Source organism: Pseudophryne corroboree, chromosome 10, assembly GCF_028390025.1.
Source record: "Pseudophryne corroboree isolate aPseCor3 chromosome 10, aPseCor3.hap2, whole genome shotgun sequence".
NCBI classification, from domain to species: Eukaryota; Metazoa; Chordata; class Amphibia; order Anura; family Myobatrachidae; genus Pseudophryne; species Pseudophryne corroboree.
The window spans coordinates 382687640-382713360 of record NC_086453.1 but is presented as its reverse complement, the minus strand read 5'-3'; the positions used below and the strand labels follow the sequence as shown (position 1 = coordinate 382713360).

The following is a 25721-nucleotide window of genomic DNA, read 5'->3' as shown; positions in this document are numbered from 1 at the left end:
TCTTGGGCGGCTGCCCGAGGGGTCTCGGCATTACAACTCTGCCGAGCAGCTACGTGGTCAGGGGAGAACACGTTTGTAAATTTTTACAAATTTGATACCCTGGCAAAGGAGGACCTGGAGTTCTCTCATTCGGTGCTGCAGAGTCATCCGCACTCTCCCGCCCGTTTGGGAGCTTTGGTATAATCCCCATGGTCCTTTCAGGAACCCCAGCATCCACTTAGGACGATAGAGAAAATAAGAATTTACTTACCGATAATTCTATTTCTCGGAGTCCGTAGTGGATGCTGGGCGCCCATCCCAAGTGCGGATTATCTGCAATACTTGTACATAGTTATTGTTAACTAATTCGGGTTATTGTTTAGGAAGCCATCTTTCAGAGGCTCCTCTGTTATCATACTGTTAACTGGGTTTAGATCACAAGTTGTACGGTGTGATTGGTGTGGCTGGTATGAGTCTTACCCGGGATTCAAAATCCTCCCTTATTGTGTACGCTCGTCCGGGCACAGTACCTAACTGGAGTCTGGAGGAGGGTCATGGGGGGAGGAGCCAGTACACACCACCTGACCTGTAAAAGCTTTACTTTTGTGCCCTGTCTCCTGCGGAGCCGCTATTCCCCATGGTCCTTTCAGGAACCCCAGCATCCACTACGGACTCCGAGAAATAGAATTATCGGTAAGTAAATTCTTATTTTTTCTCCAGGGTCATATTGCGCTGGGGTGTGTGCTGGCATACTCTCTCTCTGTCTCTCCAAAGGGCCTCAGGGGGAACCTGTCTTCAGAAAAGAGATTCCCTGTGTGTGTGAAGTGTGTCGGTATGTGTGTGTCGACATGTTTGACGAGGAAGGCTCACCTAAGGAGGAGGGGGAGTGCATGATTGTCAGGTCGCCCTCGGCAATGCCGACACCGGACTGGGTGAATATGTGGTATGTCTTGAATGCAAATGTAAATTTACTGCATAAACGGTTAGACAAGGCTGAAGCTAGGGATCAGTCAGGTAGCCAGACCATGCCTGTCCCTGTGGCACCAGGACCGTCGGGGTCTCAAAAAACGCACCATATCCCAGATCACTGACACAGATACCAACACAGATACCGACTCAGATACTGACTCAGATACTGACTCTAGTGTCGACTATGAGGATGCAAAAGGTGGCAGAAGGCATTCGTTACATGATTATTGCCATTAAAGAGGCTTTGCATATCACTGAGGAACCCCCTGTCCCTGACACCGAGGGTACACATGTATAAAGGGAAAAAACCTGAGATCACTTTCCCGTCCTCATTTGAACTAAGCGACTTGTGCGAAAAGGCTTGGGACGCTCCAGATAGGAGACTACAAGTTCCCAAAAGGATTCTTATGGCGTATCCCTTTCCACAAAAGGACAGGATACGATGGGAATCGTCGCCGAAGGTAGGCAAGGCGCTGACACGCTTATCCAAGAAGGTAGCACTGCCTTCTCCGGATACAGCTTCCCTCAAGGATCCTGCTGATCGTAAGCAGGAGGTTACCATGAAGCACATTTACACACATTCAGGAACTATCGTTAGGCCGGCTATGCATCGGCCTGGGTTTGTAGTGCTATCGCGGCATGGACAGATTCCTTATCTATGGAACTTGACACCCTAGATAAGGATACCATTCTAATGACCCTAAAGCATATCAAAGATGCTGCTTTATATATGAGGGATGCTCAAAGAGACATTTGTTTACTAAGCTCCAGAATAAATGCTATGTCTATTTCTGCTAGGCGACTCTTGTGGACCCGACAGTGGACGGGGGATGCCGACTCAAAGCGGCATATGGAGTCGTTGCCTTACAAGGGGGAGGAGTTGTTTGGAGAAGGCCTCTCGGACCTTGTCTTTACTGCTACGGCCGGTAAATCAAATTTCTTACCTTATGTCCCCCCGCAGCATACTAAAAAGGCACCTCATTATCAACTGCAGTCCTTTCGTTCCAATAAGAGCAAGAAGGTACGGGGATCGTCCTTCCTTGCCAGAGGAAAAGGCAAGGGAAAAAAGCTGCATGCAGCTAGTACCCAGGAGCAGAAGTCCTCCCCTACATCTGCAAAGTCCACCGCATGACGCTGGGGCTTCCCGGGGGGAGTCAGCTCAAGTGGGGGCGCGTCTTCGCTTTTTCAGCCAGGTCTGGGTTCACTCACAGGTGGATCCCTGGGCTATAGAGATTGTTTCTCAGGGATATAGGCTGGAATTCGAAGACTTGCCTCCTCGCCGGTTTTTCAAATCGGCTCTGCCAGCTTCCCCGTCAGAGAGGGAGCTAGTGTTGTCTGCAATTCAAAAATTATATCTTCAGCAGGTGATAGTCAAAGTTCCTCTTCTCCAGCAAGGAAAGGGGTATTACTCAACCCTGTTCGTGGTCCCGTAACCGGACGGTTCGGTCAGGCACATTTTGAATCTAAAATCCCTGAACTTGTACTTGAAAAAGTTCAAGTTCAAGATGGAATCGCTCAGAGCGGTCATCGCCAGCCTTGAGGGGGGGGATTGGATGGTATCCCTGGACATAAAGGATGCATACCTTCATGTTCCGATTTTCCCTCCTCAGCAGGCGTTCCTGAGATTTGCAGTACTGGATTGTCATTACCAATTTCAGACGTTGCCGTTTGGGCTTTCCACAGCTCCGAGAATTTTCACCAAGGTAATGTCGGAAATGATGGTGCTCCTGCGCAAGCAGGGTGTCACAATTATCCCATACTTGGACGATCTCCTCATAAAGGCGAGATCTCGGGAGAAGTTGCTGGACAGCGTGCCGCTGTCGGTGAGAATGTTGCAAAGGCACGGCTGGATTCTCAATATACCGAAGTCCCAGCTAGTCCCTACAACGCGTCTAACCTTTCTGGGCCTGATTCTAGACACAGACCAGAAAAAGGTTTTTCTTCCGATGGAAAAGGCTCAGGAGCTCATAGCCCTGGTCAGGAACCTATTAAAGCTAAAGAAGGTTTCAGTACATCACTGCACGCGTGTCCTGGGGAAGAGGGTGGCATCGTACGAGGCCATCCCCTTCGGAAGGTTCCATGCAAGGACCTTTCAATGGGATCTACTGGACAAATGGTCTGGGTCCCATTTACAAATGCATCAAAGGATCACCCTGTCTCCCAGAGCCAGAGTATCTCTCCTGTGGTGGCTGCACAGTGCTCACCTCCTAGAAGGACACAGGTTCGGAATTCAGGACTGGATCCTGGTGACCACGGACGCAAGCCTCCGAGGTTGGGGAGCAGTCACACTGGGAAGAAATTTCCAAGGTCTCTGGTCAAATCTAGAGACTTGTCTCCATATCAACGTCCTGGAGTTGAGGGCCATATACAACGCCCTACGCCAAGCGGAGGAATTGCTTCGGAAAAACACGGTTCTGATTCAGTCGGACAATGTCACAGCAGTGGCTCATGTAAACCGCCAAGGCGGCACAAGGAGCAGAGTGGCCATGGCAGAAACTACCAGGATTCTTCGCTGGGCGGAAGGCCATGTAAGCGCCCTAGCAGTAGTATTCATCCCGGGTGTGGGCAACTTGGAAGCGGACTTCCTCAGCAGACACGACCTGCATCCGGGAGAGTGGGGACTTCATCCAGAAGTCTTCGCACAGATCGTGGGTCGGTGGGGACTGCCTCAGATAGACTTGATGGCGTCCCGTCTCAACAAGAAGCTAAAGCGGTATTGCGCCAGGTCAAGAGACCCTCAGGCGGTAGCGGTGGATGCTCTAGTGACACCTTGGGGGTTTAGGTCGGTCTATGTGTTCCCTCCTCTACCTCTCATACACAAGGTGTTGAGAATAATAAGACTAAGCAGAGTCAGAACAATCCTCATTGTTCCAGATAGGCCACGAAGGACTTGGTGTCCGGATCTGCAAGAGTTGCTCACAGAAGATCCGTGGCCTCTTCCTCTAAGACAGGACCTACTGCAGCAGGGGCCCTGTCTGTTCCAGGACTTACCACGGCTGCGTTTGACGGCATGGCGGTTGAACGCCGGATCCTAGCGGAAAAAGGTATTCCGGAGGAGGTCATTCCTACGCTAATAAAGGCTAGGAAGGACGTGACATTGAAACATTATCACCGTATATGGCGAAAAATATGTTTCTTGGTGTGAGGCCAGGGCTGCTCCTACGGAGGAGTTCCATTTGGGTCGTCTGCTTCACTTACTGCAAACAGGAGTGGATTTGGGCCTAGAATTAGGGTCCATAAAGGTCCAAATTTCGGTCTTGTCCATTTTCTTTCAAAAAGAATTGGCTTCTCTTCCTGAAGTACAGACATTCGTGAAGGGGGTGCTGCATATTCAGCCTCCTTTTGTACCTCCGGTGGCGCCGTGGGATCTTAACGTGGTATTAAGTTTCCTCAGGTCACCTTGGTTTGAGCCACGCAAAATAGTGGAGTTGAAATATCTCACTTGGAAAGTGGTCATGTTGTTGGCCTTGGCTTCGGCAAGGCGTGTTTCGGAATTGGCAGCTTTATCACATAAAAGCCCCTATCTGGTTTTTCAAGTGGCTAGGGCAGAGTTGAGGACGCGTCCTCAGTTTCTGCCAAAAGTGGTCTCATCTTTTCATATGAGCCAACCTATTGTCGTGCCTGTGACTACACGGGACTTGGAGGATTCTGAGTCCCTGGATGTGGTCAGGGCTTTGAAGATTTATGTGACCAGAACAGCTAGGATCAGGAAGACTAAAGCTCTGTTTGTTCTGTATGCAGCCAACAAAGTTGGCGCTCCTGCTTCAAAGCATACTATTGCTCGCTGGATCTGTAACACGATTCAGCAGGCGCATTCTACGGCAGGATTGCCATTGCCTAAATCAGTTAGGGCCCATTCCACTAGGAAGGTGGGCTCTTCTTGGGCGGCTGCCCGAGGGGTCTCGGCACTACAACTATGCCGAGCTGCTACTTGGTCGGGGTCAAACACCTTTGCAAAGTTCTATAAGTTTGATATTGGAAAGAAAATGGTCAGCGCGCTCTGGGGGTGTGGATATCAAAGGGGAAGGGAGGGGAAGGAATGGGTGAGAAATGACGAAATGTCTAGTTTTGTATGGAAAGTGTCAGTGATGACTGTAAACCCTATGTACACAATGATAATCGTGAGACAGAATAAACTGTGTTTGTATATTTATTTATGCTTATGTGAATCCCTCTTCAGGTGCAGAGTCATCCGCACTCTCCCGCCCGTTTGGGAGCTTTGGTATAATCCCCATGGTCCTTACAGAGTCCCCAGCATCCTCTAGGACGTTAGAGAAAATAAGATTTTAAACCTACCGGTAAATCTATTTCTCGTAGTCCGTAGTGGATGCTGGGCGCCCGTCCCAAGTGCGGATTGTCTGCAATACTTGTATATAGTTATTGCTTACATAAGGGTTATGTTATAGTTTCATCGGTTTGAACCGAGGCTATGTTGTTGTTCATGCTGTTAACTGGGTAGTTTATCACAGGTTATACGGTATGATTGGTGTGGCTGGTATGAATCTTGCCCTTGGATTAACTAAAATCCTTTCCTCGTACTGTCCGTCTCCTCTGGGCACAGTTTCCCTAACTGAGGTCTGGAGGAGGGGCATAGAGGGAGGAGCCAGTGCACACCCAGAATCCAAAGTCTTTCTTAAAGTGCCCTATCTCCTGCGGAGCCCGTCTATTCCCCATGGTCCTTACGGAGTCCCCAGCATCCTCTACGGACTTCGAGAAATAGATTTACCGGTAAGTAAAATCTTATTTTATAGCCAATCTTCTTATAGCCTGCCACTGTGAAACACACCCACACATTCCTACTTTCTGGAGAAGCTTTAAATCTATCCACTGAACACTGGATCCTGCTACAGCGGATTCTGCAAATGCCTAACTAATATTATGCAGAACTGTAAATGATCACATGTAGCTTTCTGCCTGTAGCCTTGGTAAGCAATAATCTGCATGGGGCACAAGATACGGATTCAGAAAGCGGAACCCGGAAGCGTTGGGAAATGTCAACACTCAGAAAGACTTTCAGCATCTGGTGAAACACCAATGGAAATCCTGAATTCGGTTTATCCATACTACACACAAATACGCCAAAGTAACCATTACAGCAGAGATAGGCAACCTGCCGCACTCCTGCTGCTATGGAACTACAAATCCCTGCATGCCCACAGGAACTACAAATCCCTGCATGCCCACAAATAGCCTCAGGTGATATGGGTTGTTTATCTACTGATACATTATATAATTAACAACATAATCTGCAGCAGAAATGTTACAGGACAAAGGACACATGGCGTACCAGGAGGGGCAGATAGCGTACACTCGCACATGACGCTGATAAGTACATTAGTACGGGAAGGGGCATGATGGTTTACATAAACCCTAAGCAAGTAAACTGTAATGAGAGGGTGCATGGGCAGACATTGTATAGTAATCCAGAATACTGAGGAAGGGGCACAGGGAGAGACTGTATAGAGGAGCAGGACACTGATGAGGGGGCACAGGGAGAGACTGTATAGAGGAGCAGGACACTGATGAGGGGGCACAGGGAGAGATTGTATAGAGGAGCAGGACACTGATGAGGGGGCACAGGGAGAGACTGTATAGAGGAGCAGGACACTGATGAGGGGGCACAGGGAGAGACTGTATAGAGGAGCAGGACACTGATGAGGGGGCACAGGGAGAGACTGTATAGAGGAGCAGGACACTGATGAGGGGGCACAGGGAGAGACTGTATAGAGGAGCAGGACACTGATGAGGGGGCACAGGGAGATATGAGGGGGCACAGGGAGATACTGTATAGAGGAGCAGGACACTGATGAGGGGGCACAGGGAGATACTGTATAGAGGAGCAGGACACTGATGAGGGGGCACAGGGAGAGACTGTATAGAGGAGCAGGACACTGATGAGGGGGCACAGGGAGAGACTGTATAGAGGAGCAGGACACTGATGAGGGGGCACAGGGAGAGACTGTATAGAGGAGCAGGACACTGATGAGGGGGCACAGGGAGAGACTGTATAGAGGAGCAGGACACTGATGAGGGGGCACAGGGAGAGGCTGTATAGAGGAGCAGGACACTGATGAGGGGGCACAGGGAGAGACTGTATAGAGGAGCAGGACACTGATGAGGGGGCACAGGGAGAGACTGTATAGAGGAGCAGGACACCGATGAGGGGGCACAGGAAGATATGAGGGGGCACAGGGAGATACTGTATAGAGGAGCAGGACACTGATGAGGGGGCACAGGGAGAGACTGTATAGAGGAGCAGGACACTGATGAGGGGGCACAGGGAGAGACTGTATAGAGGAGCAGGACACTGATGAGGGGGCACAGGGAGAGACTGTATAGAGGAGCAGGACACTGATGAGGGGGCACAGGGAGAGACTGTATAGAGGAGCAGGACACTGATGAGGGGGCACAGGGAGATATGAGGGGGCACAGGGAGAGACTGTATAGAGGAGCAGGACACTGATGAGGGGGCACAGGGAGAGACTGTATAGAGGAGCAGGACACTGATGAGGGGGCACAGGGAGATACTGTATAGAGGAGGAGGACACTGATGAGGGGGCACAGGGAGATACTGTATAGAGGAGCAGGACACTGATGAGGGGGCACAGGGAGATATTGTATAGAGGAGCAGGACACTGATGAGGGGGCACAGGGAGATACTGTATAGAGGAGGAGGACACTGATGAGGGGGCACAGGGAGAGACTGTATAGAGGAGCAGGACACTGATGAGGGGGCACAGGGAGAGACTGTATAGAGGAGCAGGACACTGATGAGGGGGCACAGGGAGATACTGTATAGAGGAGCAGGACACTGATGAGGGGGCACAGGGAGATACTGTATAGAGCAGGACACTGATAAGGGGGCACAGGGAGATACTGAGCAGGACACTGATGAGGGGGCACAGGGAGATACTGTATAGAGAAGCAGGACACTGATGAGGGGGCACAGGGAGAGACTGTATAGAGGAGCAGGACACTGATGAGGGGACACAGGGAGATACTGTATAGAGGAGCAGGACACTGATGAGGGGGCACAGGGAGAGACTGTATAGAGGAGCAGGACACTGATGAGGGGGCACAGGGAGAGACTGTATAGAGCAGGACACTGATGAGGGGGCACAGGGAGATACTGTATAGAGGAGCAGGACACTGATGAGGGGGCACAGGGAGAGACTGTATAGAGGAGCAGGACAATGATGAGGGGGCACAGGGAGAGACTGTATAGAGGAGCAGGACACTGATGAGGGGGCACAGGGAGAGACTGTATAGAGGAGCAGGACACTGATGAGGGGGCACAGGGAGAGACTGTATAGAGGAGCAGGACACTGATGAGGGGGCACAGGGAGATATGAGGGGGCACAGGGAGAGACTGTATAGAGGAGCAGGACACTGATGAGGGGGCACAGGGAGATACTGTATAGAGGAGCAGGACACCGATGAGGGGGCACAGGGAGAGACTGTATAGAGGAGCAGGACACTGATGAGGGGGCACAGGGAGAGACTGTATAGAGGAGCAGGACACTGATGAGGGGGCACAGGGAGATATGAGGGGGCACAGGGAGAGACTGTATAGAGGAGCAGGACACTGATGAGGGGGCATAGGGAGAGACTGTATAGAGGAGCAGGACACTGATGAGGGGGCACAGGGAGAGACTGTATAGAGGAGCAGGACACTGATGAGGGGGCACAGGGAGATACTGTATAGAGGAGCAGGACACTGATGAGGGGGCACAGGGAGATACTGTATAGAGGAGCAGGACACTGATGAGGGGGCACAGGGAGATACTGTATAGAGGAGCAGGACACTGATGAGGGGGAACAGGGAGATACTGTATAGAGAAGCAGGACACTGATGAGGGGGCACAGGGAGAGACTGTATAGAGGAGCAGGACACTGATGAGGGGACACAGGGAGATACTGTATAGAGGAGCAGGACACTGATGAGGGGGCACAGGGAGATACTGTATAGAGGAGCAGGACACTGATGAGGGGGCACAGGGAGAGACTGTATAGAGGAGCAGGACACTGATGAGGGGGCACAGGGAGAGACTGTATAGAGGAGCAGGACACTGATGAGGGGGCACAGGGAGAGACTGTATAGAGGAGCAGGACACTGATGAGGGGGCACAGGGAGAGACTGTATAGAGGAGCAGGACACTGATGAGGGGGCACAGGGAGAGACTGTATAGAAGAGCAGGACACTGATGAGGGGGCACAGGGAGAGACTGTATAGAGGAGCAGGACACTGATGAGGGGGCACAGGGAGATACTGTATAGAGGAGCAGGACACTGATGAGGGGGCACAGGGAGAGACTGTATAGAGGAGCAGGACACTGATGAGGGGGCACAGGGAGAGACTGTATAGAGGAGCAGGACACTGATGAGGGGGCACAGGGAGAGACTGTATAGAGGAGCAGGACACTGATGAGGGGGCACAGGGAGATATGAGGGGGCACAGGGAGAGACTGTATAGAGGAGCAGGACACTGATGAGGGGGCACAGGGAGAGACTGTATAGAGGAGCAGTACACTGATGAGGGGGCACAGGGAGAGACTGTATAGAGGAGCAGGACACTGATGAGGGGGCACAGGGAGAGACTGTATAGAGGAGCAGGACACTGATGAGGGGGCACAGGGAGATACTGTATAGAGGAGCAGGACACTGATGAGGGGGCACAGGGAGAGACTGTATAGAGGAGGAGGACACTGATGAGGGGGCACAGGGAGAGACTGTATAGAGGAGGAGGACACTGATGAGGGGGCACAGGGAGATACTGTATAGAGGAGGAGGACACTGATGAGGGGGCACAGGGAGAGACTGTATAGAGGAGCAGGACACTGATGAGGGGGCACAGGGAGATACTGTATAGAGGAGCAGGACACTGATGAGGGGGCACAGGGAGAGACAGTATAGAGGAGCAGGACACTGATGAGGGGGCACAGGGAGAGACTGTATAGAGGAGCAGGACACTGATGAGGGGGCACAGGGGGAGACTGTATAGAGGAGCAGGACACTGATGAGGGGGCACAGGGAGATACTGTATAGAGGAGCAGGACACTGATGAGGGGGCACAGGGAGATACTGTATAGAGGAGCAGGACACTGATGAGGGGGCACAGGGAGAGACTGTATAGAGGAGCAGGACACTGATGAGGGGGCACAGGGAGCGACTGTATAGAGGAGCAGGACACTGATGAGGGGGCACAGGGAGAGAATGTATAGAGGAGCAGGACACTAATGAGGGGGCACAGGGAGAGACTGTATAGAGGAGGAGGACACTGATGAGGGGGCACAGGGAGAGACTGTATAGAGGAGGAGGACACTGATGAGGGGGCACAGGGAGAGACTGTATAGAGGAGGAGGACACTGATGAGTGGGCACAGGGAGAGACTGTATAGAGGAGCAGGACACTGATGAGGGGGCACAGGGAGAGACTGTATAGAGGAGGAGGACACTGATGAGGGGGCACAGGGAGACACTGTATAGAAGAGCAGGACACTGATGAGGGGGCACAGGGAGATATTGTATAGAGGAGCAGGACACTGATGAGGGGGCACAGGGAGAGACTGTATAGAGGAGCAGGACAATGATGAGGGGGCACAGGGAGAGACTGTATAGAGGAGGAGGACACTGATGAGGGGGCACAGGGAGAGACTGTATAGAGGAGCAGGACACTGATGAGGGGGCACAGGGAGATACTGTATAGAGGAGCAGGACACTGATGAGGGGGCACAGGGAGATACTGTATAGAAGAGCAGGACACTGATGAGGGGGCACAGGGAGAGACTGTATAGAAGAGCAGGACACTGATGAGGGGGCACAGGGAGATACTGTATAGAGGAGCAGGACACTGATGAGGGGGCACAGGGAGAGACTGTATAGAGGAGGAGGACACTGATGAGGGGGCACAGGGAGATACTGTATAGAGGAGCAGGACACTGATGAGGGGGCACAGGGAGAGACTGTATAGAGGTGTAGGACACTGATGAGGGGGCACAGGGAGAGACTGTATAGAGGTGCAGGACACTGATGAGGGGGCACAGGGAGAGACTGTATAGAGGAGCAGGACACTGATGAGGGGGCACAGGGAGATACTGTATAGAGGAGCAGGACACTGATGAGGGGGCACAGGGAGATACTGTATAGAGGAGCAGGACATTGATGAGGGGGCACAGGGAGATACTGTATAGAGGAGCAGGACACTGATGAGGGGGCACAGGGAGATACTGTATAGAGGTGCAGGACACTGATGAGGGGGCACAGGGAGAGACTGTATAGAGGTGCAGGACACTGATGAGGGGGCACAGGGAGAGACTGTATAGAGGAGCAGGACGCTGATGAGGGGGCACAGGGAGAGACTGTATAGAGGAGGAGGACACTGATGAGGGGGCACAGGGAGAGACTGTATAGAGGAGCAGGACACTGATGAGGGGGCACAGGGAGATACTGTATAGAGGAGGACACTGATGAGGGGGCACAGGGAGAGACTGTATAGAGGAGCAGGACACTGATGAGGGGGCACAGGGAGAGACTGTATAGAGGAGGACACTGATGAGGGGGCACAGGGACAGACTGTATAGAGGAGCAGGACACTGATGAGGGGGCACAGGGAGAGACTGTATAGAGGAGCAGGACACTGATGAGGGGGCACAGGGAGATACTGTATAGAGGAGGAGGACACTGATGAGGGGGCACAGGGAGAGACTGTATAGAGGAGCAGGACACTGATGAGGGGGCACAGGGAGATACTGTATAGAGGTGCAGGACACTGATGAGGGGGCACAGGGAGAGACTGTATAGAGGTGCAGGACACTGATGAGGGGGCACAGGGAGAGACTGTATAGAGGAGCAGGACGCTGATGAGGGGGCACAGGGAGAGACTGTATAGAGGAGGAGGACACTGATGAGGGGGCACAGGGAGAGACTGTATAGAGGAGCAGGACACTGATGAGGGGGCACAGGGAGATACTGTATAGAGGAGGACACTGATGAGGGGGCACAGGGAGAGACTGTATAGAGGAGCAGGACACTGATGAGGGGGCACAGGGAGAGACTGTATAGAGGAGGACACTGATGAGGGGGCACAGGGACAGACTGTATAGAGGAGCAGGACACTGATGAGGGGGCACAGGGAGAGACTGTATAGAGGAGCAGGACACTGATGAGGGGGCACAGGGAGATACTGTATAGAGGAGGAGGACACTGATGAGGGGGCACAGGGAGAGACTGTATAGAGGAGCAGGACACTGATGAGGGGGCACAGGGAGAGACTGTATAGAGGAGCAGGACACTGATGAGGGGGCACAGGGAGAGACTGTATAGAGGAGCAGGACACTGATGAGGGGGCACAGGGAGAGACTGTATAGAGGAGCAGGACACTGATGAGGGGGCACAGGGAGAGACTGTATAGAGGAGCAGGACACTGATGAGGGGGCACAGGGAGAGACTGTATAGAGGAGCAGGACACTGATGAGGGGGCACAGGGAGAGACTGTATAGAGGAGCAGGACACTGATGAGGGGACACAGGGAGATACTGTATAGAGGAGCAGGACACTGATGAGGGGGCACAGGGAGAGACTGTATAGAGGAGCAGGACACTGATGAGGGGGCACAGGGAGATACTGTATAGAGGAGCAGGACACTGATGAGGGGGCACAGGGAGAGACTGTATAGAGGAGCAGGACACTGATGAGGGGGCACAGGGAGATACTGTATAGAGGAGCAGGACACTGATGAGGGGGCACAGGGAGATACTGTATAGAGGAGGAGGACACTGATGAGGGGGCATAGGGAGTTACTGTATAGAGGAGCAGGACACTGATGAGGGGGCACAGGGAGAGACTGTATAGAGGAGCAGGACACTGATGAGGGGGCACAGGGAGAGACTGTATAGAGGAGCAGGACACTGATGAGGGGGCACAGGGAGAGACTGTATAGAGGAGCAGGACACTGATGAGGGGGCACAGGGAGATATGAGGGGGCACAGGGAGAGACTGTATAGAGGAGCAGGACACTGATGAGGGGGCATAGGGAGAGACTGTATAGAGGAGCAGGACACTGATGAGGGGGCACAGGGAGAGACTGTATAGAGGAGCAGGACACTGATGAGGGGGCACAGGGAGATACTGTATAGAGGAGCAGGACACTGATGAGGGGGCACAGGGAGATACTGTATAGAGGAGCAGGACACTGATGAGGGGGCACAGGGAGATACTGTATAGAGGAGCAGGACACTGATGAGGGGGAACAGGGAGATACTGTATAGAGAAGCAGGACACTGATGAGGGGGCACAGGGAGAGACTGTATAGAGGAGCAGGACACTGATGAGGGGACACAGGGAGATACTGTATAGAGGAGCAGGACACTGATGAGGGGGCACAGGGAGATACTGTATAGAGGAGCAGGACACTGATGAGGGGGCACAGGGAGAGACTGTATAGAGGAGCAGGACACTGATGAGGGGGCACAGGGAGAGACTGTATAGAGGAGCAGGACACTGATGAGGGGGCACAGGGAGAGACTGTATAGAGGAGCAGGACACTGATGAGGGGGCACAGGGAGAGACTGTATAGAGGAGCAGGACACTGATGAGGGGGCACAGGGAGAGACTGTATAGAAGAGCAGGACACTGATGAGGGGGCACAGGGAGAGACTGTATAGAGGAGCAGGACACTGATGAGGGGGCACAGGGAGATACTGTATAGAGGAGCAGGACACTGATGAGGGGGCACAGGGAGAGACTGTATAGAGGAGCAGGACACTGATGAGGGGGCACAGGGAGAGACTGTATAGAGGAGCAGGACACTGATGAGGGGGCACAGGGAGAGACTGTATAGAGGAGCAGGACACTGATGAGGGGGCACAGGGAGATATGAGGGGGCACAGGGAGAGACTGTATAGAGGAGCAGGACACTGATGAGGGGGCACAGGGAGAGACTGTATAGAGGAGCAGTACACTGATGAGGGGGCACAGGGAGAGACTGTATAGAGGAGCAGGACACTGATGAGGGGGCACAGGGAGAGACTGTATAGAGGAGCAGGACACTGATGAGGGGGCACAGGGAGATACTGTATAGAGGAGCAGGACACTGATGAGGGGGCACAGGGAGAGACTGTATAGAGGAGGAGGACACTGATGAGGGGGCACAGGGAGAGACTGTATAGAGGAGGAGGACACTGATGAGGGGGCACAGGGAGATACTGTATAGAGGAGGAGGACACTGATGAGGGGGCACAGGGAGAGACTGTATAGAGGAGCAGGACACTGATGAGGGGGCACAGGGAGATACTGTATAGAGGAGCAGGACACTGATGAGGGGGCACAGGGAGAGACAGTATAGAGGAGCAGGACACTGATGAGGGGGCACAGGGAGAGACTGTATAGAGGAGCAGGACACTGATGAGGGGGCACAGGGGGAGACTGTATAGAGGAGCAGGACACTGATGAGGGGGCACAGGGAGATACTGTATAGAGGAGCAGGACACTGATGAGGGGGCACAGGGAGATACTGTATAGAGGAGCAGGACACTGATGAGGGGGCACAGGGAGAGACTGTATAGAGGAGCAGGACACTGATGAGGGGGCACAGGGAGCGACTGTATAGAGGAGCAGGACACTGATGAGGGGGCACAGGGAGAGAATGTATAGAGGAGCAGGACACTAATGAGGGGGCACAGGGAGAGACTGTATAGAGGAGGAGGACACTGATGAGGGGGCACAGGGAGAGACTGTATAGAGGAGGAGGACACTGATGAGGGGGCACAGGGAGAGACTGTATAGAGGAGGAGGACACTGATGAGTGGGCACAGGGAGAGACTGTATAGAGGAGCAGGACACTGATGAGGGGGCACAGGGAGAGACTGTATAGAGGAGGAGGACACTGATGAGGGGGCACAGGGAGACACTGTATAGAAGAGCAGGACACTGATGAGGGGGCACAGGGAGATATTGTATAGAGGAGCAGGACACTGATGAGGGGGCACAGGGAGAGACTGTATAGAGGAGCAGGACAATGATGAGGGGGCACAGGGAGAGACTGTATAGAGGAGGAGGACACTGATGAGGGGGCACAGGGAGAGACTGTATAGAGGAGCAGGACACTGATGAGGGGGCACAGGAAGATACTGTATAGAGGAGCAGGACACTGATGAGGGGGCACAGGGAGATACTGTATAGAAGAGCAGGACACTGATGAGGGGGCACAGGGAGAGACTGTATAGAAGAGCAGGACACTGATGAGGGGGCACAGGGAGATACTGTATAGAGGAGCAGGACACTGATGAGGGGGCACAGGGAGAGACTGTATAGAGGAGGAGGACACTGATGAGGGGGCACAGGGAGATACTGTATAGAGGAGCAGGACACTGATGAGGGGGCACAGGGAGAGACTGTATAGAGGTGTAGGACACTGATGAGGGGGCACAGGGAGAGACTGTATAGAGGTGCAGGACACTGATGAGGGGGCACAGGGAGAGACTGTATAGAGGAGCAGGACACTGATGAGGGGGCACAGGGAGATACTGTATAGAGGAGCAGGACACTGATGAGGGGGCACAGGGAGATACTGTATAGAGGAGCAGGACATTGATGAGGGGGCACAGGGAGATACTGTATAGAGGAGCAGGACACTGATGAGGGGGCACAGGGAGATACTGTATAGAGGTGCAGGACACTGATGAGGGGGCACAGGGAGAGACTGTATAGAGGTGCAGGACACTGATGAGGGGGCACAGGGAGAGACTGTATAGAGGAGCAGGACGCTGATGAGGGGGCACAGGGAGAGACTGTATAGAGGAGGAGGACACTGATGAGGGGGCACAGGGAGAGACTGTATAGAGGAGCAGGACACTGATGAGGGGGCACAGGGAGATACTGTATAGAGGAGGACACTGATGAGGGGGCACAGGGAGAGACTGTATAGAGGAGCAGGACACTGATGAGGGGGCACAGGGAGAGACTGTATAGAGGAGGACACTGATGAGGGGGCACAGGGACAGACTGTATAGAGGAGCAGGACACTGATGAGGGGGCACAGGGAGAGACTGTATAGAGGAGCAGGACACTGATGAGGGGGCACAGGGAGATACTGTATAGAGGAGGAGGACACTGATGAGGGGGCACAGGGAGAGACTGTATAGAGGAGCAGGACACTGATGAGGGGGCACAGGGAGATACTGTATAGAGGTGCAGGACACTGATGAGGGGGCACAGGGAGAGACTGTATAGAGGTGCAGGACACTGATGAGGGGGCACAGGGAGAGACTGTATAGAGGAGCAGGACGCTGATGAGGGGGCACAGGGAGAGACTGTATAGAGGAGGAGGACACTGATGAGGGGGCACAGGGAGAGACTGTATAGAGGAGCAGGACACTGATGAGGGGGCACAGGGAGATACTGTATAGAGGAGGACACTGATGAGGGGGCACAGGGAGAGACTGTATAGAGGAGCAGGACACTGATGAGGGGGCACAGGGAGAGACTGTATAGAGGAGGACACTGATGAGGGGGCACAGGGACAGACTGTATAGAGGAGCAGGACACTGATGAGGGGGCACAGGGAGAGACTGTATAGAGGAGCAGGACACTGATGAGGGGGCACAGGGAGATACTGTATAGAGGAGGAGGACACTGATGAGGGGGCACAGGGAGAGACTGTATAGAGGAGCAGGACACTGATGAGGGGGCACAGGGAGAGACTGTATAGAGGAGCAGGACACTGATGAGGGGGCACAGGGAGAGACTGTATAGAGGAGCAGGACACTGATGAGGGGGCACAGGGAGAGACTGTATAGAGGAGCAGGACACTGATGAGGGGGCACAGGGAGAGACTGTATAGAGGAGCAGGACACTGATGAGGGGGCACAGGGAGAGACTGTATAGAGGAGCAGGACACTGATGAGGGGGCACAGGGAGAGACTGTATAGAGGAGCAGGACACTGATGAGGGGACACAGGGAGATACTGTATAGAGGAGCAGGACACTGATGAGGGGGCACAGGGAGAGACTGTATAGAGGAGCAGGACACTGATGAGGGGGCACAGGGAGATACTGTATAGAGGAGCAGGACACTGATGAGGGGGCACAGGGAGAGACTGTATAGAGGAGCAGGACACTGATGAGGGGGCACAGGGAGATACTGTATAGAGGAGCAGGACACTGATGAGGGGGCACAGGGAGATACTGTATAGAGGAGGAGGACACTGATGAGGGGGCATAGGGAGTTACTGTATAGAGGAGCAGGACACTGATGAGGGGGCACAGGGAGAGACTGTATAGAGGAGCAGGACACTGATGAGGGGGCACAGGGAGAGACTGTATAGAGGAGGAGGACACTTATGAGGGGGCACAGGGAGATACTGTATAGAGGAGCAGGACACTGATGAGGGGGCACAGGGAGATACTGTATAGAAGAGGAGGACACTGATGAGGGGCACAGGGAGATACTGTATAGAGGAGCAGGACACTGATGAGGGGGCACAGGGAGAGACTGTATAGAGGAGCAGGACACTGATGAGGGGGCACAGGGAGAGACTGTATAGAGGAGCAGGACACTGATGAGGGGGCACAGGGAGAGACTGTATAGAGGAGCAGGACACTGATGAGGGGGCACAGGGAGATACTGTATAGAGGAGCAGGACACTGATGAGGGGGCACAGGGAGATACTGTATAGAGGAGGACACTGATGAGGGGGCACAGGGAGATACTGTATAGAGAAGCAGGACACTGATGAGGGGGCACAGGGAGATACTGTATAGAGGAGCAGGAGACTGATGAGGGGGCACAGGGAGATACTGTATAGAGGAGGAGGACACTGATGAGGGGGCACAGGGATAGACTGTATAGAGGAGCAGGACACTGATGAGGGGGCACAGGGAGATACTGTATAGAGGAGGAGGACACTGATGAGGGGGCACAGGGAGAGACTGTATAGAGGAGCAGGACAATGATGAGGGGGCACAGGGAGAGACTGTATAGAGGAGCAGGACACTGATGAGGGGGCACAGGGAGATACTGTATAGAGGAGGACACTGATGAGGGGGCACAGGGAGAGACTGTATAGATGAGCAGGACACTGATGAGGGGGCACAGGGAGATACTGTATAGAGGAGCAGGACACTGATGAGGGGGCACAGGGAGAGACTGTATAGAGGAGCAGGACACTGATGAGGGGGCACAGGGAGAGACTGTATAGAGAAGCAGGACACTGATGAGGGGGCACAGGGAGAGACTGTATAGAGGAGCAGGACACTGATGAGGGGACACAGGGAGATACTGTATAGAGGAGCAGGATACTGATGAGGGGGCACAGGGAGAGACTGTATAGAGGAGCAGGACACTGATGAGGGGGCACAGGGAGAGACTGTATAGAGGAGGAGGACACTGATGAGGGGGCACAGGGAGAGACTGTATAGAGAAGCAGGACACTGATGAGGGGGCACAGGGAGAGACTGTATAGAGAAGCAGGACACTGATGAAGGGGCACAGGGAGAGACTGTATAGAGGAGCAGGACACTGATGAGGGGACACAGGGAGATACTGTATAGAGGAGCAGGACACTGATGAGGGGGCACAGGGAGATACTGTATAGAGGAGCAGGACACTGATGAGGGGGCACAGGGAGAGACTGTATAGAGGAGCAGGACGCTGATGAGGGGGCACAGGGAGAGACTGTATAGAGGAGCAGGACACTGATGAGGGGGCACAGGGAGAGACTGTATAGAGGAGCAGGACACTGATGAGGGGGCACAGGGAGATACTGTATAGAGGAGCAGGATACTGATGAGGGGGCACAGGGAGAGACTGTATAGAGGAGCAGGACACTGATGAGGGGGCACAGGGAGATACTGTATAGAGGAGCAGGACACTGATGAGGGGGCACAGGGAGATACTGTATAGAGGAGCAGGACACTGATGAGGGGGCACAGGGAGAGACTGTATAGAGGAGGAGGACACTGATGAGGGGGCACAGGGAGAGACTGTATAGAGGAGCAGGACACTGATGAGGGGGCACAGGGAGAGACTGTATAGAGGAGCAGGACACTGATGAGGGGGCACAGGGAGATACTGTATAGAGGAGCAGGACACTGATGAGGGGGCACAGGGATAGACTGTATAGAGGAGCAGGCCACTTACAAGGGGGCACATGGAGATACTGTATAGAGGAGCAGGACACTTACAAGGGGGCACAGGGAGAGACTGTATAGAGGAGCAGGACACTGATGAGGGGGCACAGGGAGATACTGTATAGAGGAGCAGGACACTGATGAGGGGGCACAGGGAGATACTGTATAGAGGAGCAGGACACTGATGAGGGGGCACAGGGAGAGACTGTATAGAGGAGGAGGACACTGATGAGGGGGCACAGGGAGAGACTGTATAGAGGAGCAGGACACTGATGAGGGGGCACAGGGAGATACTGTATAGAGGAGCAGGACACTGATGAGGGGGCACAGGGAGAGACTGTATAGAGGAGCAGGACACTGATGAGGGGGCACAGGGAGAGACTGTATAGAGGAGCAGGACACTGATGAGGGGGCACAGGGAGAGACTGTATAGAAAAGCAGGACACTGATGAGAGGGGCACAGGGAGATACTGTATAGAGGAGCAGGACACTGATGAGGGGGCACAGGGAGATACTGTATAGAGGAGCAGGACACTGATGAGGGGGCACAGGGATAGACTGTATAGAGGAGCAGGACACTTACAAGGGGGCACATGGAGATACTGTATAGAGGAGCAGGACACTGATGAGGGGGCACAGGGAGAGACTGTATAGAGGAGGAGGACACTGATGAGGGGGCACAGGGAGATACTGTATAGAGGAGCAGGACACTGATGAGGGGGCACAGGGAGAGACTGTATAGAGGAGCAGGACACTGATGAGGGGGCACAGGGATAGACTGTATAGAGGAGCAGGACACTTACAAGGGGGCACATGGAGATACTGTATAGAGGAGCAGGACACTTACAAGGGGGCACAGGGAGAGACTGTATAGAGGAGCAGGACACTGATGAGGGGGCACAGGGAGATACTGTATAGAGGAGGAGGACACTGATGAGGGGGCACAGGGAGAGACTGTATAGAGGAGCAGGACACGGATGAGGGGGCACAGGGAGATACTGTATAGAGGAGCAGGACACTGATGAGGGGGCACAGGGAGAGACTGTATAGAGGAGGAGGACACTGATGAGGGGGCACAGGGAGATACTGTATAGAGGAGCAGGACACTGATGAGGGGGCACATGGAGATACTGTATAGAGGAGCAGGACACTGATGAGGGGGCACAGGGAGAGACTGTATAGAGGAGCAGGACACTGATGAGGGGCACAGGGAGAGACTGTATAGAGGAGCAGGACACTGATGAGGGGGCACAGGGAGATACTGTATAGAGGAGCAGGACACTGATGAGGGGGCACAGGGAGAGACTGTATAGAGGAGCAGGACACTGATGAGGGGGCACAGGGAGAGACTGTATAGAGGAGCAGGACACTGATGAGGGGGCACAGGGAGAGACTGTATAGAGGAGCAGGACACTGATGAGAGGGGCACAGGGAGATACTGTATAGAGGAGCAGGACACTGATGAGGGGGCACAGGGAGATACTGTATAGAGGAGCAGGACACTGATGAGGGGGCACAGGGATAGACTGTATAGAGGAGCAGGACACTTACAAGGGGGCACATGGAGATACTGTATAGAGGAGCAGGACACTGATGAGGGGGCACAGGGAGAGACTGTATAGAGGAGGAGGACACTGATGAGGGGGCACAGGGAGATACTGTATAGAGGAGCAGGACACTGATGAGGGGGCACAGGGAGAGACTGTATAGAGGAGCAGGACACTGATGAGGGGGCACAGGGAGAGACTGTATAGAGGAGCAGGACACTGATGAGGGGGCACAGGGAGATACTGTATAGAGGAGGAGGACACTGATGAGGGGGCACAGGGAGAGACTGTATAGAGGAGCAGGACACTGATGAGGGGGCACAGGGAGAGACTGTATAGAGGAGCAGGACACTGATGAGGGGGCACAGGGAGATACTGTATAGAGGAGGAGGACACTGATGAGGGGGCACAGGGAGATACTGTATAGAGGAGCAGGACGCTGATGAGGGGGCACAGGGAGAGACTGTATAGATGAGCAGGACACTGATGAGGGGGCACAGGGAGAGACTGTACAGAGAAGCAGGACACTGATGAGGGGGCACAGGGAGAGACTGTATAGATGAGCAGGACACTGATGAGGGGGCACAGGGAGAGACTGTACAGAGAAGCAGGACACTGATGAGGGGGCACAGGGAGATACTGTATAGAGGAGCAGGACACTGATGAGGGGGCACAGGGAGAGACTGTATAGAGGAGCAGGACACTGATGAGGGGGCACAGGGAGAGACTGTATAGAGGAGCAGGACACTGATGAGGGGGCACAGGGAGATACTGTATAGAGGAGCAGGACACTGATGAGGGGGCACAGGGAGAGACTGTATAGAGGAGCAGGACACTGATGAGGGGGCACAGGGAGAGACTGTATAGAGGAGCAGGACACTGATGAGGGGGCACAGGGATAGACTGTATAGAGGAGCAGGACACTGATGAGGGGGCACAGGGAGAGACTGTATAGAGGTGCAGGACACTGATGAGGGGGCACAGGGAGAGACTGTATAGAGGAGCAGGACACTGATGAGGGGGCACAGGGAGAGACTGTATAGAGGAGCAGGACACTTACAATGGGGCACAGGGAGAGACTGTATAGAGGAGCAGGACACTGATGAGGGGGCACAGGGAGAGACTGTATAGAGGAAGACACTGATGAGGGGGCACAGGGAGAGACTGTATAGAGGAGCATGACACTTACAATGGGACACGGAGATACTGTATAGAGGAGCAGGACACTAATGAGGGGGCACAGGGACAGACTGTATAAAGGGGGCAGGACACTGAGGAGGGGGCACAGGAACACAGACACTGTATGGAGGGCATGACAGTGAGGAGGGGGCACAGGGTGACACTGTCTATGGGTCAGGTCGGTGAGGAGGGGGACAGGAACACAGACACTATGGAGGGCATGACAGTGAGGAGGGGGCACAGGGTGACACTGTATAGGGGGCAGGGCAGTGAGGAGGGGGCACAGGGTGACACTGTATAGGGGGCAGGGCAGTGAGGAGGGGGCACAGGGTGACACTGTATAGGAGGCAGGGTAGTGAGGAGGGGGCACAGGGTGACACTGTATAGGGGGCAGGGTAGTGAGGAGGGGGCACAGGGTGACACTGTATAGGAGGCAGGGTAGTGAGGAGGGGGCACAGGGTGACACTGTATAGGGGGCAGGGCAGTGAGGAGGGGGCACAGGAAAACAGACACTGTATGGAGGGCATGACAGTGAGGAGAGGGCACAGGGTGACACTGTATAGGGGGCAGGACAGTGAGGAGGGGGCACAGGGTGACACTGTATAGGGGGCAGGACAGTGTGGAGAGGGCACAGGGTGACACTGTATAGGGGGGCAGGACAGTGAGGAGGGGGCACAGGGTGACTGTATAGGTGGCAGGAGAGTGAGGAGGGGGCACAGGGTGACACTGTATAGGGGTGCAGGACAATGAGGAGGGGGCACAGGGTGACACTGTATAGGGGGCAGGACAGTGAGGAGAGGGCACAGGGTGACACTGTATAGGGCGCAGGACAGTGAGAAGTGCACAGGGTAACACTGTATAGGAGGGCAGGACAGTGAGAAGGGGGCACAGGGTGACACTGTATAGGGGGCAGGACAGTGAGGAGAGGGCACAGGGTGACACTGTATAGGGGGCAGGACAGTGTGGAGAGGGCACAGGGTAACACTATATAGGGGGGCAGGACAGTGAGGAGAGGGCACAGGGTGACACTGTATAGGGGGGCAGGACAGTGAGGAGGGGGCACAGGGTGACTGTATAGGTAGCAGGAGAGTGAGGAGGGGGCACAGGGTGACACTGTATAGGGGTGCAGGACAATGAGGAGGGGGCCCAGGGTGACACTGTATAGGGGGCAGGACAGTGAGGAGAGGGCACAGGGTGACACTGTATAGGGGGCAGGACAGTGAGGAGGGGGCACAGGGTGACACTGTATAGGGGGCAGGACAGTGTGGAGAGGGCACAGGGTGACACTGTATAGGGGGCAGGACAGTGAGGAGGGGGCACAGGGTGACACTGTATAGGGGGCAGGACAGTGTGGAGAGGGCACAGGGTAACACTATATAGGGGGGGCAGGACAGTGAGGAGAGGGCACAGGGTGACACTGTATAGGGGGCAGGACAGTGAGGAGGGGGCACAGGGTGACACTGTATAGGGGGCAGGACAGTGTGGAGAGGGCACAGGGTAACACTATATAGGGGGGCAGGACAGTGAGGAGAGGGCACAGGGTGACACTGTATAGGGGGGCAGGACAGTGAGGAGGCGGCACAGGGTGACTGTATAGGTGGCAGGAGAGTGAGGAGGGGGCACAGGGTGACACTGTATAGGGGTGCAGGACAATGCGGAGGGGGCACAGGGTGACACTGTATAGGGGGCAGGACAGTGAGGAGAGGGCACAGGGTGACACTGTATAGGGGTGCAGGACAGTGAGTAGGGGGCACAGGAAGTAGGGGGCACAGGAACACACTGTATAAGGGCAGGGCAGTGAGGAGGGGGCATAGGGTGACACTGTATAGGGCGCAGGACAGTGAGGAGGGGGCACAGGGTGACACTGTATAGGGGTGCAGGACAGTGAGGAGGGGGCACAGGGGACACTGTATAGGGGTGCAGGACAGTGAGTAGGGGGCACAGGAACACACTGTATAAGGGCAGGGCAGTGAGGAGGGGGCACAGTGTGACACTGTATAGGGGGCAGGGCAGTGAGGAGGGGCACAGGGTGACATGGTATGGTATAGTAAGGAGGGGGCACAGGATGACACTATATAGGGGGCAGGGCAGTGAGGAGGTGCACAGGGTGACACTGTATGGTATAGTAAGGAGGGGGCACAGGGTGACACTATATAGGGGGCAGGGCAGTGAGGAGGGGCACAGGGTGACACTGTATGGTATAGTAAGGAGGGGGCACAGGGTGACACTATATAGGGGGCAGGGCAGTGAGGAGGGGCACAGGTGACACTGTATGGTATAGTAAGGAGTGGGCACAGGGTGACACTGTATAGGGGGGCAGGGCAGTGAGGAGGGGGCACAGGGTGACACTGTATAGGGGCAGGGCAGTAAGGAGGGGCACAGGGTGACACTGTATAGGGGCAGGGCAGTGAGGAGGGGCACAGGGTGACACTGTATAGGGGGGCAGGACAGTGAGGAGGGGGCACAGGGTGACACTGTATAGGGGCAGGGCAGTGAGGAGGGGGCACAGGGTGACACTGTATAGGGGGCAGGACAGTGAGGAGAGGGCACAGGGTGACACTGTATAGGGGCAGGGCAGTGAGGAGGGGGCACAGGGTGACACTGTATAGGGGGGCAGGGCAGTGAGGAGGGGGCACAGGGTGACACTGTATAGGGGCAGGGCAGTGAGGAGGGGGCACAGGGTGACACTGTATAGGGGCAGGGCAGTGAGGAGGGGCACAGGGTGACACTGTATAGGGGGGCAGGGCAGTGAGGAGGGGGCACAGGGTGACACTGTATAGGGGGGCAGGGCAGTGAGGAGGGGGCACAGGGTGACACTGTATAGGGGCAGGGCAGTGAGGAGGGGGCACAGGGTGACACTGTATAGGGGGGCAGGGCAGTGAGGAGGGGGCACAGGGTGACACTGTATAGGGGCAGGGCAGTGAGGAGGAGGCACAGGGTGACACTGTATAGGGGGGCAGGGCAGTGAGGAGGGGGCACAGGGCGACACTGTATAGGGGGGCAGGGCAGTGAGGAGGGGGCACAGGGTGACACTGTATAGGGGCAGGGCAGTGAGGAGGGGGCACAGGTGACACTGTATGGTATAGTAAGGAGGGGGCACAGGGTGCAGGCAGTGCTGTGGGTGTAACAGTTGCAGCAATCACCCCATGTGGGGTCAGGGCACCGTATGAGCGGGGGGCTGGCTTTCCCCCTGTATGAAGACCCCTGCCCGCCCCCGCACCTCCCGGAGACCGAGCCCCGCGCTCACCTGGACAGGAGGCTCAGCCTGATCCGAGGAGGCCATTTTCTCAGACCCCATCAATCAACTGCCGAACTTACAACATCAGTCTAGCGAGCGTAGGCAGGCAAGAGCAGCCAAGTGTCGAGTGCCCATCTTAGCAATTGCCAGACACCTGAGAGAGCACGTGTGTTCTGTGCTCAGTGTCAGGGGTGTACATGTGTGTGCTGGGCTCAGTGTCCGGGCAGGTGCACATGTGTGTTCTGTGCTCAGTGTCAGGGGTGCACATGTGTGTGCTGGGCTCAGTGTCCGGGCAGGTGCACATGTGTGTGCTGGGCTCAGTGTCCGGGCAGGTGCACATGTGTGTTCTGTGCTCAGTGTCAGGGGTGCACATGTGTGTGCTGGGCTCAGTGTCCGGGCAGGTGCACATGTGTGTGCTGGGCTCAGTGTCCGGGCAGGTGTACATGTGTGTGCTGGGCTCAGTGTCCGGGGTGCACATGTGTGTGCTGGGCTCACTGTCGGGGCAGGTGCACGTGTGTGCTGGGCTCAGTGTCAGGGCAGATGCACATGTGTGTGCTGGGCTCAGTGTCAGGGCAGGTGCACATGTGTGTGCTGGGCTCAGTGTCAGGGCAGGAGCACGTGTGTGCTGGGCTCAGTGTCAGGGCAGGTGCACATGTGTGTGCTGGGCTCAGTGTCAGGGCAGGT

The 25721-nt window shown here is 54.7% G+C and overlaps 1 protein-coding gene across 1 annotated transcript in view; it reads right to left on the bottom strand.

The window, feature by feature from the left end:
- The window catches only part of PEX14 (peroxisomal biogenesis factor 14), a 322018-nt gene extending 296870 nt beyond the window's left edge, over positions 1 to 25148 (bottom strand). The window contains exon 1 of the mRNA XM_063943860.1: positions 25047 to 25148. Within this exon, the coding sequence (XP_063799930.1) occupies positions 25047 to 25097 (51 nt within the window). The 5' untranslated portion in view covers positions 25098 to 25148. The remainder of the gene's footprint in view (positions 1 to 25046) is intronic.
- Between the last annotated feature and the right edge of the window lie 573 nt (positions 25149 to 25721).